The sequence below is a fragment of the Mya arenaria genome, chromosome 7 (genome assembly GCF_026914265.1).
Source record: "Mya arenaria isolate MELC-2E11 chromosome 7, ASM2691426v1".
In the NCBI taxonomy this organism is placed as follows: Eukaryota; Metazoa; Mollusca; class Bivalvia; order Myida; family Myidae; genus Mya; species Mya arenaria.
The window spans coordinates 57,149,236-57,162,389 of record NC_069128.1 but is presented as its reverse complement, the minus strand read 5'-3'; the positions used below and the strand labels follow the sequence as shown (position 1 = coordinate 57,162,389).

The following is a 13,154-nucleotide window of genomic DNA, read 5'->3' as shown; positions in this document are numbered from 1 at the left end:
ATGTGCAACCATTTTATAGAAAAACACATTCCGTATTGAGTTTAACTGTACTTTCGTGGACGGGCACATTTTATATTTCTCATTTTGTATAGCTTTTTACATAGTTTAAATACTGAAGATGATACCTGAACAGAATTATCTGTGTGGTATACTGTCATTGTCATGTTTGATATTGACAGTGTTATTGGGCATTCTCTGCTCTCTTGGAAGTGCCATGTATGTATTTTCTAATGCCATCGACAAATTACGACTAATATGACCCCTTTATCTTTGTGAAACAACATCACAGTATAATCTTGATTATTGTATTTTGCCCTTTACTTTAAATTGTAGTAATGACAGTTTTGGTGGAAAATGCTTGTCAGTACCCTCGGACATTGTCCTTATAAACTAGTTAGGTGTTTGTTGTTCGCCGGAAATAGCTTCGAAATCTCAGTACATGTATCACTATAACCACAAACAGACACATTTGTTCAATATTAAAATTGAGGTGCGTATGTTGAGCCATTACTACCCTTCAATTACTCGCATCCGCGTATCATCAGTTGGGAAAAAAGTTTACCCTTACTTATAAAAACAAAGACCAATACATTTTCAATCAACAGAACTGTCAAATAATAAATCATAAAGAATAACACCAGACCTAGGGGCCGTATTCAATAAGCAACTTAGATTGAACTTAAATTTAAGATTAGAAACTAAGTGTTTTGATTGGCCTGTATATTTAGCTGACCAATAGGCTGAATGGAATCACTGAAGCATGTCTAAGGATAAGGATAAGTTCAATATTGAATACTGGCCCAGAACTATTTTCACCACACCCGTTTTATTCAGTAAAAGTTCAATTTATACTAGTTACTCCACCTATAATTACAGATTATAAAGAATACTGTTTTACATCTATATACAGAAATGAAGATCATAAACATACAAATTAAAGCGGGGTTTAACCACATCATATAACAATTGCATAAGGAAAACCATACTAATAATTGTTTGAACATTCACGAAAACGGACCACATTTTTATCAGCCAGACAAGTGGAGAAGTGAGCCGGTGAAGGAACACCACCAGCTTGTTCCTGATTCATAAAGATACGCTGAACCACCATGCATGTAAACCCACACGTAGTCACCCGCCTGGAGTTTGGTGACAACAGATGAGGTGCCACATGGGTTACTATGATAATCATAATCATAGGCTGAGGTGAGGTACGTCATGGTAGACATGTCCGCGTTGCCTTTCCTGATGTTAAAATAAATATTTTGTTGGGTTTGTGCACATATTTGTACAGAAAAGAAGTAGTTTCCACTGAAAGGCGCCGTGAAAAGTCCTGATGTCTTATTGAACGCGTTCCCTTCGTTCAGGATGACTGTTGTAAAGGTGATGATATTTCCAGCCAGTACTTGGTGGCCATAAGCGTTGAAGGCCACCTGTTCACCTGTACGCAATTGATTAAAAATACAGTTATAGATGTACTGTATTCGTATACATGTATGTGCAATTTTTAAACATCTCGTAGAAGAACACCTAATGGTCTTGAGTTTTAGGGATAACGAAACAGGTTTATATATCGTCTATAGAAAAGAGAATACAATTTGTCTATTATGTATATACAGTAGATCAGTTTGTTACGACGATCTGTTAATGACACGATTTCTTTTTTAACAGACGTATATCATCCATAAAGGTTCATGAAAAGTAATATTAGATGTAAAGGTTATTTGCATTTGCGCCATGTGGTTTTGCCCTACAGCAAGGAGGGAAATTTCCAAAAAGCGTTAGCACATTATATGGATTTCAATTTGTCTCACTGCATTCAAACCGCATGCTAAATAATGCCATCGTTCCTTAAAATATCAACAAAAGAGTAACTAATTATAAACCAATACTGAATTCATAACATGCAACTTATGTCAAAAGTAAATATGAAGAAGAGGTTTTCTTGCATACCGGACGTGTGTTTCCGGTCATGTGACCAGTGCTGGAAAAACCCATCTTACACCCCCCATGTAAGATGAGTTACGCGCAACAACGCGCCACTTCTTATTTCTTTTATTGCATGGTTTATAAAAACATATTATGCCATTTTAATAAAGCGCTATCAAATATATATGTATGCAAAACTTTAAACTTAAATTTAAAATAAATAATCGTAAATTACACGATTTTTAGTTATTTAAAATTACAACGCTTTCTGGCGTCAGTAAACAACGTCGCACGCGCTTTTTGGTGAAATGTACAAAAGCTCGATTTCTACATCATTTTTTCCACAAATTGATAATTTTAGATATGCAAGAAAAAATATCAATCATGTTTTCCCGGTCCAGATCGAAAAATCCGACCCTCGGGCACGCTGCGTGGCCGGTAACTCGACAAGCCTCTTTACCGGTTTTCGCGCGTTTCCTCGGGTCGGGTATTTCTATCCGTACCGGAAACACATGATAGATACTTATATTATATTTGAAATAAACATAGACATGTGTTCATCATTTTGTTGGTCAAAAGAGTAATGGCCATCTAACGGCACTAAGTGAAATGCCCGGGAAAACAAGGATGACTGTTTGTTATATTTACATGTTGAGTTACTGCACGTCTCTGTTTGCTCGTTATTTCCCGCACAGCCCTTATCGAGTATAGACGACGTCGACGTACAGTTCCGGTATCGACGTTGCAGGCCAGCCCCGCACGTCACACTACATGACGTCCACGAGCCCCAGGTCATCCAAGCTGAAACTGCGTTACTTCTCATTTCAATTGTCAGCTCGTTTGAATTGCTGTACTTTTAAAGATTGCAAGTAATAGATAAATCAATCAAGTAATCGTGCTTATGTATCCTATATTAAAAACAACGAAAGCAATACAGAACTTTTTGCGTTTATATACTAAACCAACTAATGTAACAGACTGCACAAATTGCTATGTGCACCTGTCAGTGTTCGAACCCACGACCTCTTGCTCTGGAAGCGGACACTCTATCTCGTCGCTATAAAAACTAGCTCTATAGCGAGACAGTATAAGTGCCGCTTTATACACATCGGTTACACAAGGGACTCGCCATGATGAATATACTGCTTATAAAAAAGGATCTGTTATTTATAGAAAATCACTATTTTAAGTAAAATATCTCAGCCAATTGTCACTGTTTTTGTTCGAGGGTTATAACGTCAGTTTGTATTGGTAAAACAGTTCTTGATGTTTCTTGATCAGTTGTCAACAAATATTCGTAAAGATTGTAAGAAGTCACGGTGTATTCATTTGAAACTGTTAAATTCAGGAATGCACCCGGATATAATTAACCCGTAGCGTTTATAACGCTATTGAATGTATTAGGGATATCTTATCCTTTTGAATTCCGATACAATATCGTAGAACGAGCTCACAGATATTTCCGCAATCCAATGTCCAATACATGATTTTCCGATAAGCGCAGTGGTTATTGCACACGCTTCTCACCTAGGCCACCCGGGTTCGATTCCTGGCCAGGGCGCATGCGAGTTTGGTTAGTGATCACCATGCCGTACAAGTGGGTTTTCTCCGAATACTCCGGTTTCACCCATAACACAAGACCACACACTCGCGCAACATCGTACCAAAGAGAGTGATTAATATTATAATATAATGTTATTAATTAGGTGTTTTCATATTGGCCTAGTTATTTGTCCGAGGTAAGCTGTATTTGCCTGAGCCCGAGAGTTACCATTTTGGTTAAAAAACATTCTTATAACTTACCTTTAGTTCACAGTGAAGCCGTATTTATCCTTTATTCATTCATGGTGTCTGCTTTTCTAGACTTGCTTTGCTGATTTTGACATGCATCCTTAGAGTGACATTGCACATACTTATGAATAAAGCACTGTACATAGTAAGGAAGCATGTCTTTTCGTCTTAAATTCGTAAATCATTTGCCAAAAAGTCAAATGTTTCACCTTCGTCGTCCATTATGTCGGTGTACAAAATCGTAATAGTCCACAAACGGGTTAAATACAACTGTAATATCAAACCGTACAAGGTGGTTCAATTATTCAATAGGTTCAAGTGTTCCAAATAAGTTTATACGAAGCACAAACTTTTCAAAACAGTCGGAAAACGAAAAACAAAATGGCTACCTTTAAAAATAATTTCCGGTATATTTCTCATATTAGGCGAGTTTCGACAGCCAATGAAAATGGCCCAACTCTCAAATCCTATATTAGGCGAGTTGTTTAGCCAATCAAAACGGAGGAAACTCATATAAGACGAATTTTGTTGATATTGGCCGAGTTTGGTCGATATTGAGCGAGTTCTGGCACATATTGTCTTCAATTGTCTGGTATTGGTACTGCTATTGTCTCTGTATATCGCCAAATACGTAATAGTTGATTAATAAAAGTTGATATAACTTTCACAATCGTTGTTAATCAAGTGTTATCAATACGCTTCTATTCCTCCGAAATAAGTATACACTTTCAAGTTCTGCATCTGGTGATGGGAAAGCGGGGTAATTTATGTTATGTTGTAAGACGTTTGCATCTTAAACCAAAATATGTGTTGCTTTGTCTAAAGTGTGATATTTCAATTATGTGTGTGTTTGGTCGGGTTTTAATATGGTGTAATTTCGTCTCGTGTAAGTATTTATTTACACGTGAATCATATTTCGGTTCAGACCAGGCTTTTCAGGATATTACTACCATACAAAAGAATCATATCAATACAACGAGTTTTGTTGTGCATTGAACTAGTGCAAATTTGGTCATTTTAAGCCCGATTATAGATGAAAGAACAAACCACAGTCTGTTATAACTTTTACATAATGGAGTTTTGCCGTCATTAGTTTAACACAGTAGCAATCAGCAAGCAATCTCCGTTCAAATAATGTCAACATTATAAAAAAATATTGGGTCATCTGACATCTAAACTTACCATTTATGCCAAGGCAATAGATTGATAGAATGACAAACTTAATTGAACTCATGTTCAATTTAGAGATAAATACCTAGTTCATATATATGGTCATGCTTTTGTTTCTGACTTTTTCGCCAGATATTATGGATATAATATATAACTTATTCCTCAATGTACAAGAAAACAAAGCGATATTAAATTTCGTGTTGTAGTTAGTTTATACAAACGATGTATGTCCTAACTTGCTAGAAATTCCAAATCAACTTCGTGTCTGGTATTTATGTAATAGGAACTTCATAAAACATACTTACTGGAACATGGACTAGAAGTACATATCTTGTATGCCTGTTGGGCATCTGGGCAGTAGTCCCCGGCCAGAGCGGGTTTGGGGTTGGTACAGGACCGCCCTCGTTGGGACATACCCACGTCACACGTGGCTGAGCATGAACCCCAGTCTGACCATCCACTCCAACCACCGTGAACTAGATAAAACAATCGGACTTTAACCAAAATGAAAGAAGTATACGGATTGCCTTATTCACTATCGAATGATTTACTCGATTCACAGCATGCGTAAAAGAAAGTAAAAGATTAACGCTTAGGATGGGAAAGAATATACGAAAGAGCCCGTTGTTCTAGTGATCCTGAAACAGATTTGTATTGTATCGTATAACTCATTCGTCTAAAACTTGTTATTTAGTTGATGCTTGATGCTCTACCTGACATAACCTGGTCGAGTGCAAGTGACATGATAAAATGTTCTATGAAGTTATCTTTTTTGTCTATCTCCTAAAATTCAATGTCAGATGTTGACGGTTCAAAGACCATCACAAATTACATAATTCCATAATAAAAAGATATATCTGATTTAGCATGCAAATATTGTTGGTAACGATTGAATTGTTATTAAGCATACACTATACACAAAGCAACGCTATGTACCGTTGAAACCTTTTACTTGTCGGCGATAGTTGTTTATTACAAGATATCTCATATATGCAGATTGTGACAATGTTTATGTTTATGTAGTTCAAATTCCTCATTTATCAGTACGATAAATAATAAAGCTGTAAAACAGTGTAGTTATTTAATTGTTGTAATATAAATGAAATCATATTCTGCGAAGAACAATCCTTTGTTTGACTTAAGCATATGAAATTATATCAAAATAGGCATGGAGTGAGGGGCAAAGAATATATAAATATAAATTATTACATTTCTATTATATATTATATATTCAACCTGGAAATCATTGACAGAGTAAACTACATGGTAAACCTTACACCAAATAACATATTGGAGAGAAAGAAAGATACTATCGGTGAATAATATTGACATGTGTATTACCTGGGCACAGATCCTTTGAACACATCCTGGTTTGCCTGTCTTGTCCAGTACAGTTCAAGCCGCCATTCTTTGGGACAGGATTTGTACAGGTACGCATGCGCACTTGTGTACCATTTTCACAGGTGACATCACAGGTTGACCACGCGCCCCAGTTCGCCCAGTTGCCATCGACTTAAATTTAGAGAGTGATGATGACCACGAAAGTCGTTTAATTGGAAATTTAATGTGACATTTAAGTTAGCCATGTTGCGAACAGCGACTCTTGATAATTAGTACACACGAAACAAAAAGCTTAACAAATATATTTAAGATATACAATAAAAAGAATTAAAGAATTAATCCTCCAATCGACAGACTCACCGCTCTAACTATCATGTGTAAAGCACCTTTTTACTTTCAATTTTATACACAATTGAATGTCCATACCTTTTTTCTGTTAACCCACCAAAACAATATTAGAAATGCAAAGAATAAAACCAAATATAAATTGGCATTTCTTCACTTTTCAGTTTCCTCCTTTATTTTGTTTACGTTATTTTAGTGTCAAAATCAAATCATGATGCACAGTTATGATAGATCAGTGTACTGACAATTGTGATATACTGAATTATATATAAAAGTCAAAGGTCCCGCGCGCGGCGTTTGCAGCCCCTCAATACCATTGGGACTAATGGCGTTCCATAATAACAATTACAAACCTACCAAGTGTACAAAGCCCGCAAAACTTTGGACACACGCTTTTCGCATGTTGGATATCAGCACATACGTTGAAAAGCGAGTGCATTAGGGCGCAGTCAACAGTTTCAGAATCTATGCACGCCGACGCTGAAATGATGCACGCAATTTATGTACATGTGTGTATTCTTCATTTTTCTTTCGTAAACGAATTAATTCTGAAATCAGAATGTGAATATCTAGGCAGAAATCTTGCCGTGCAATGCGTAGCGTGTCTATTACTTCCAAAGATGTTTAATATAACCATTGTACTTGTGAATATGGTGCAAACAGTAACTGCACCCAATACATCATATATTGAAAGTATACATAAAGCATTGCACAATGTGTATAATTTCAATAGTAAACGTGGTTAGTGGGTGTAGTAACTATTACTAATATAGCTTACACGGAAATGCTTAGAGGCATACTATAATTGCAGTTCATGTATCTAATTTACGATTTCTTAGAAAAACAACAACAATCCATTGATTACGTTTCCTGTGGGCACAGAGTTGCTCGTTACAGTTGTTGGCGGAACAGCACTCGTGGCAGGAAAATGTCTGACGTTTACCGACCATTGATGCCGATACCTCACGTTTACCAACTATTGACGCAGCTGGGGACCCCGTGCCGCATTGCTTCACGTTAAAATCATACTAAATCACGATTGTGCAAGAAGCAAAGACAAGTGTAAATCTTTTATGAGTTTATATGAGAAAGTTTCGTTAAAATGACTACCGTCATCAGACATGCAATCAACGGCTTAATTACTAGTTTCTATCAGCAAAGATATGTTACTAATTTGATAAATGTTTATTCGTCTAAAATCAACAGTTTGTTATTATTAGTAACCATGCATTTACTGAGTGTTTTACCTGATTGTTTTCGCATCCCAACTCGAACAACACTGTTGGTGCAGATTGAGTTGTTTTCACGTAGCAAGACTGTATAAAACAGTTTAGAATAGTTTTCTTCGGAAGGGTACTTTATGTTCCACGTCGAAACCATATATAATCTATAATCATGATGTTATCATTATTATGACTTAGCATATCCAGTTTTGAAGGGTAATATAGGAGTCACAATGGTGGTTTGTTTATATTGTCATATGTGCGTGTTCGTCCGTTGTTACGTTCAAACTATTTATCTAGTGTTTTATTGAAAAAAGGGGTGACAAACACGATGAGTAGTATTTCAATATATATCCTTCATTGACTTTGACTTAAACTCATATGAATTCTTGCTCTTGTTAAGATGTCTACTTTACATAGTTTTTCAAGGAAATGATTCAGGGTTTGTAAGACGTGCCAAGCATGATGCGTAGAAGCACAATACATGCATATAATTTCCTTTGATTCTGGCAAATCATAATTATCTTGGAATTATATATAGATTACAGACTATGTAATATGTATACTATTTAGATATCGTCTGGTTACTGGGAACTACTTATGCCGTCATATTCTGCAACCTACGCGAGGGGACTAACGTCTTCAGAAGTGATAACATAGACGATAAAAGTTGGAACAATGGCGTAATCAATGGTTTAGACAACAGAGACTTTTGGTGCTCTTATAACAGCTGCAGGGGTGAACACATCGGTGATAAACAACATTTGCAGTGTTGATATAGCCGATTTTTGAAATCAAAGTAACAAAACAGATCAAACAAACATCATTAAAGGGATCATTTGGAAATGTCTTATATTGGCGGTATATGCGTATATTTTTTGCAACGTTCTAGAAATGCTCTGAACATCAGACATGACATCCTGCATAAGTCTTGATTTTGAGTCGTATGAAAATAATCCGCAAAGTCAGCTAGATGAGAAGATGAGCAAGACCTCATGTCAAGTCATAGCTCGTCGAGGGTGGGATATTGTCTATGCAAATGTGTTTTTGCAAAGTTGGAACTCAAGCGAAACATTATTCCGGTAAAAGCGATGAAGTATCTGTCTAAATATGATCTTTAAAATAAATACTGAGCATATATGTCAACACTATCAATGCTAAGTTTTAAAACCACTCGAATAAAGTGCTAAAACAATAATTTATTATTTTAATGTTTGAGTGTATTTATATAGTCATATGATCGTTGTTGTTTTTTTTCAAATAAACGGAATTTTACGCCTATATATGTCAACCGCTTTCTGTAAACAAACATTTCATTACTTGGACGAATTAGTGTTTATACATACCTGTCCATTTTGGCATAGGATTGTTGTATTACAATGTTTCGGATCTTCCACATTCTGGCATCTTAGACACTCCAAGCATTCTATAACACAATCTTATCTAATATTGCACCATCTTTGAAACGGTTTTGTGACGACCGACTTACAGTCCTCTCTGTTCATTTTCGACTTTTCTTATCTGAGCGATAACCAGCAGGCAGAGGTCTTTAAGTGAAGTAAATAGTGTGCGTATAAAAAACAATGATGTTCACTGAAAGGCACGCTACTTATTGTCCAATGTCCTAGAACATAGGCTTCAAAATAATTAATACGCCAACTGTACCCGTGAATAAAATTATACAAACCACGTTTCGCGCTTTTGTATAGTTTCAATTACTTTATTAGTTGGTGCAGCATCTATTTCTTAAACTCGCTCATATTTTTGAACCAAAAATTACTTTTCCCGTTAATGCATCTGAAAACACTTTTCCTATCATTATTTTACTCAATGATATCGAAATTGCAAAAACAAATACAGTTATAGCATAAAAAAGTATTTTGGTTTCAGTGGGGTTCGAACCCACGCCGGTGAGGTCAAGAAAAAAATGGAAAGTAGCCGGCTAGTCCAAACGGCTTACGGGACTTTAACAAAAGTAGCGGATATGTTGACCTGTTAAGGACACATTGATAACATCACGTGATAATGTCAATCAACCAATCACGCAACACCACAGCGTTAACTAATTTTCAATCGTGTCATAAACGCTTTTGCAAAGAATATCTTCAAAGACGATATTTGAGCAAATATCATCATTCGCTGAATGGTTACAGCTTTTGGTATTTTTGTTTTAACACTCCTTATGATTCGCCACACTTTATTTCATAATTAAACAAAGTGCATTTTACAAACCATGAGCGAGTCACTTTAACAATATAGTGTTTTCTGCAAGCAGACTCTCGATTGACCGCGCCGGAATATTTCTACTATGGGCAAGTAAAACCCGAAGAGGAAAATAAACCCTTTTTACGCATATAAAAATTATCACCTAAATCAGTTTTAAGATATAGACACTTCAAATATGGAATTAAATATCTATCCTCTTTCCCTGCCTTCCTGACTCCATTACAGTGAGTTACCCATATTTTGGTTTGTTTGATGCCGTAAAAATAGCATTTTGTTCGTGTTTCAAAGTTTCTGTATGTTATTCAATTTTTTTGAAAAAAAATACCGTGGGTTTTAGATAAAGAATAGCGAAAACGGAGAGTAAAGCAAAAAAGCCGTTGTTGGCCGAGGAAGGAAATTTAATCCTAATAATTTGTAATGAATTTTTATGAAATGATTTTAACTTTGATAAAACCATTACAAAGAACTTACCGACTTGGACGAGGAACGCTGTAAACACTACAAAACAAATGAGAAAGACCTTAGATGTCATCTTGCCATCCAGATCCTTCGGCGTCTGCCAGTTTTATCTATAAGATCTGCTTATATTTCACAAACTTATTTCGAAATTTCATTATATCAGCGCACTTATCATAATGAAACTAGGCCATCAATGTCCGCTATTTGGAAAACTAGATCGTAACCCTTCGTGTCAAATGCGTGTGAGACCGTAAACAGGAATTGAAATTTGTTCTTGTGCATTATTTATATATCATAAAATCTAAAATGTTTCCAGCTGCCCGGTCTGACATTTAGTGATGGTATTATAGATATTTGCATTTTCAATATAAGCAATACAAAAACTATTATTTTCTTATTTCTGGAGACAAATGTATTAAAATGTATTAATGAGGTATTGAAACGTTAACCATAAAGGTGCAAATAACTATAACTGACCATATTTTCACAAACATATCTAGTTGATTGAACTAAGTGCACTTGTCTTACTAATAATTAAGGTTATCGTGACAAAGATGTCATTGGCCCGTTTTTTGTTAAGGATGTCATGTACAAATCTTTATCTACGTACAACATATTTTAAAGTGACACTCGTATTCAAAATCAATTTTGACTGATAAACCTTTAACTACTTACTAAATAATGCATTTATGGAAAATTTATTACTGATAACAAGATTGTAACCGTGTATTTAATAGCAGAAAGCGCAAAAATATTAAATGATTGGTGAATGCTAAAATATTAACTGTGATCTACTATAGTCTCATAAGGTACAAATACCGTCTTTTAAACTCATTATCCTTCATAAGAATCATTATGCGACATTTATTTATACTTTTTGGAATATTAAAACAATATTATTAATTGTGGTAAATCTTATCAGTGAGTAAGAGTGCATCTTTAAGTGCAGGTGCCATATTCACAAAGCCCCTCAGATTATATTCTTGTCTTAAACTTAAATATAGCACAACTAAGACAAAGTCTAATTTATATGTGTATGTTACTGTCTTCTTACCAAGGCACCTTCAAGATACGTCGCACAACTGGTATACCATAGGTATACACGAGGTCAACGACAGAGCCTCTACGGTATTCCTATGACAGTCATGGGTGTATCGAATCAAAATGTTGTCGACGTCGTAGAGCTTTGAACATGTTTTAGAATCAGAAATCAGCATCGTGTATCACTTTTGGCGTTAGACAAATTGAGTACGTATATAGAGCGATGCCCTTCGGCTTTCTACGACAGACCTACATCCTTCGGGTGACTTGTGGTTCATTTGAGGCCGTCAGACTCGTAGGAATCTTCCCGGATGGCTCTTTGTTTTTCGCACGTCCAAAGAGTTGAAAGCGAAAATGTTAATTGTATAGTGCATTACCAAGTCAATGGAACAATGTAACACCATTTACAATAGCACATTATGTTAGGTCAGTACGTAATTAATCCGGAAGAAAATCAAATTGCTGAAAGCACTGATGGACTAAGGCTTCATTTAGGGGAATGTTGACAACAGTGTTTTAAGTATTGAAAAAAAGGCTCAATCCAGTTTAAACATATTTTGTAAAAAGACTCACACCACAAGGGAGATAATTGAATTGGCTAGTTTAAGCACTAGACTGAAAATGCTTGTGAGCTGCATAGAAAATGTTAAACGCCTCGTTAAGGGGGAGGTATAAAATTCACTTAGATCTTTTGAATTTCTCAATGCCTCAAAATCAGACTTGTACCTATTAATTTACATGTCCGACGTATGAAAACCAAAGTACACATATTACTATATTTCCAAACAATAAGCACTATGATATGTGTAGGTTATTGCATTAGTTTTACATATCTCAAAAACATGCATACAAATACCAAGAGTGCTGAATGCGGCCATGCCTTATTTAACAGACAGTCACGTTTGTTAAATAAAAATATAACGAAACTCAGATCCTCGAAAGTTGACATAAAAAATGATTTTTTAAAAACAAAATTATTGCGAGAAGAGCATTTTTTAAAGCTTAAGTATTTAATTATATAGAAAAAACTGGAGCGTGGGGCTGGGACAAGATTTAACCCAATCTTCATTATTTAACAAGCTTGATCATCCTGGTCCTTTGTTTCATACAGAAAGAAGGCGTTGAAAGAAGAACCCAGTAGCTTTCTATTCTGGCACTCCGAATTATATAGTACCAGCGACATTTAGAGTGCTCAAAATTTTTTTTTAATTCCCAGGAAACATGTACCAGGTGTTGCAGTACATTGGGCAGCTAATTTACACCCGTCCATGTAGATCTAAAAAAACTTTAGTTTCGCAACAGTAATTCATTGTATTTTGCTAAAACAGTACTTGAATGCTTCTGATATCTAGATGTGCCTTTAATTGCAGCAATTTGAACTCAAGTCATGATGGCATCTGAGCTGGTAAAGCCATACTGCAATTCCTTGATGTAGGGATTGCTTCATTTACTTTGAATATACAAACATTTCTTGCATTGGAAAGTAAATTGTATGAACATGCAATTTTCCTGCCAACTCTATTCAAGCCCCAAATCGTAGATCTACATGCACTTGATAAATTCTCCCTTTTAGTTTATGGCTTCCCATCATACACTGTAATGATGAAGAATCTTAAAACTATCACATTT

At 35.6% G+C, this 13,154-nt stretch overlaps 1 protein-coding gene across 1 annotated transcript; it reads right to left on the bottom strand.

Annotated features, from left to right (window-relative positions):
* Positions 1 to 1,028: 1,028 nt before the first annotated feature.
* Positions 1,029 to 10,590, bottom strand: LOC128241282 (SCO-spondin-like). Its single transcript, XM_052958224.1, has 9 exons — positions 10,497 to 10,590; positions 9,146 to 9,225; positions 7,824 to 7,892; positions 7,442 to 7,604; positions 6,934 to 7,056; positions 6,232 to 6,402; positions 5,196 to 5,366; positions 2,590 to 2,730; positions 1,029 to 1,441 (listed from the first exon to the last, which is right to left on the bottom strand). Exons 1-9 carry the CDS (start codon positions 10,555 to 10,557, stop codon positions 1,029 to 1,031), a joined length of 1,392 nt encoding a protein of 463 aa, XP_052814184.1. The 5' UTR covers positions 10,558 to 10,590.
* Between the last annotated feature and the right edge of the window lie 2,564 nt (positions 10,591 to 13,154).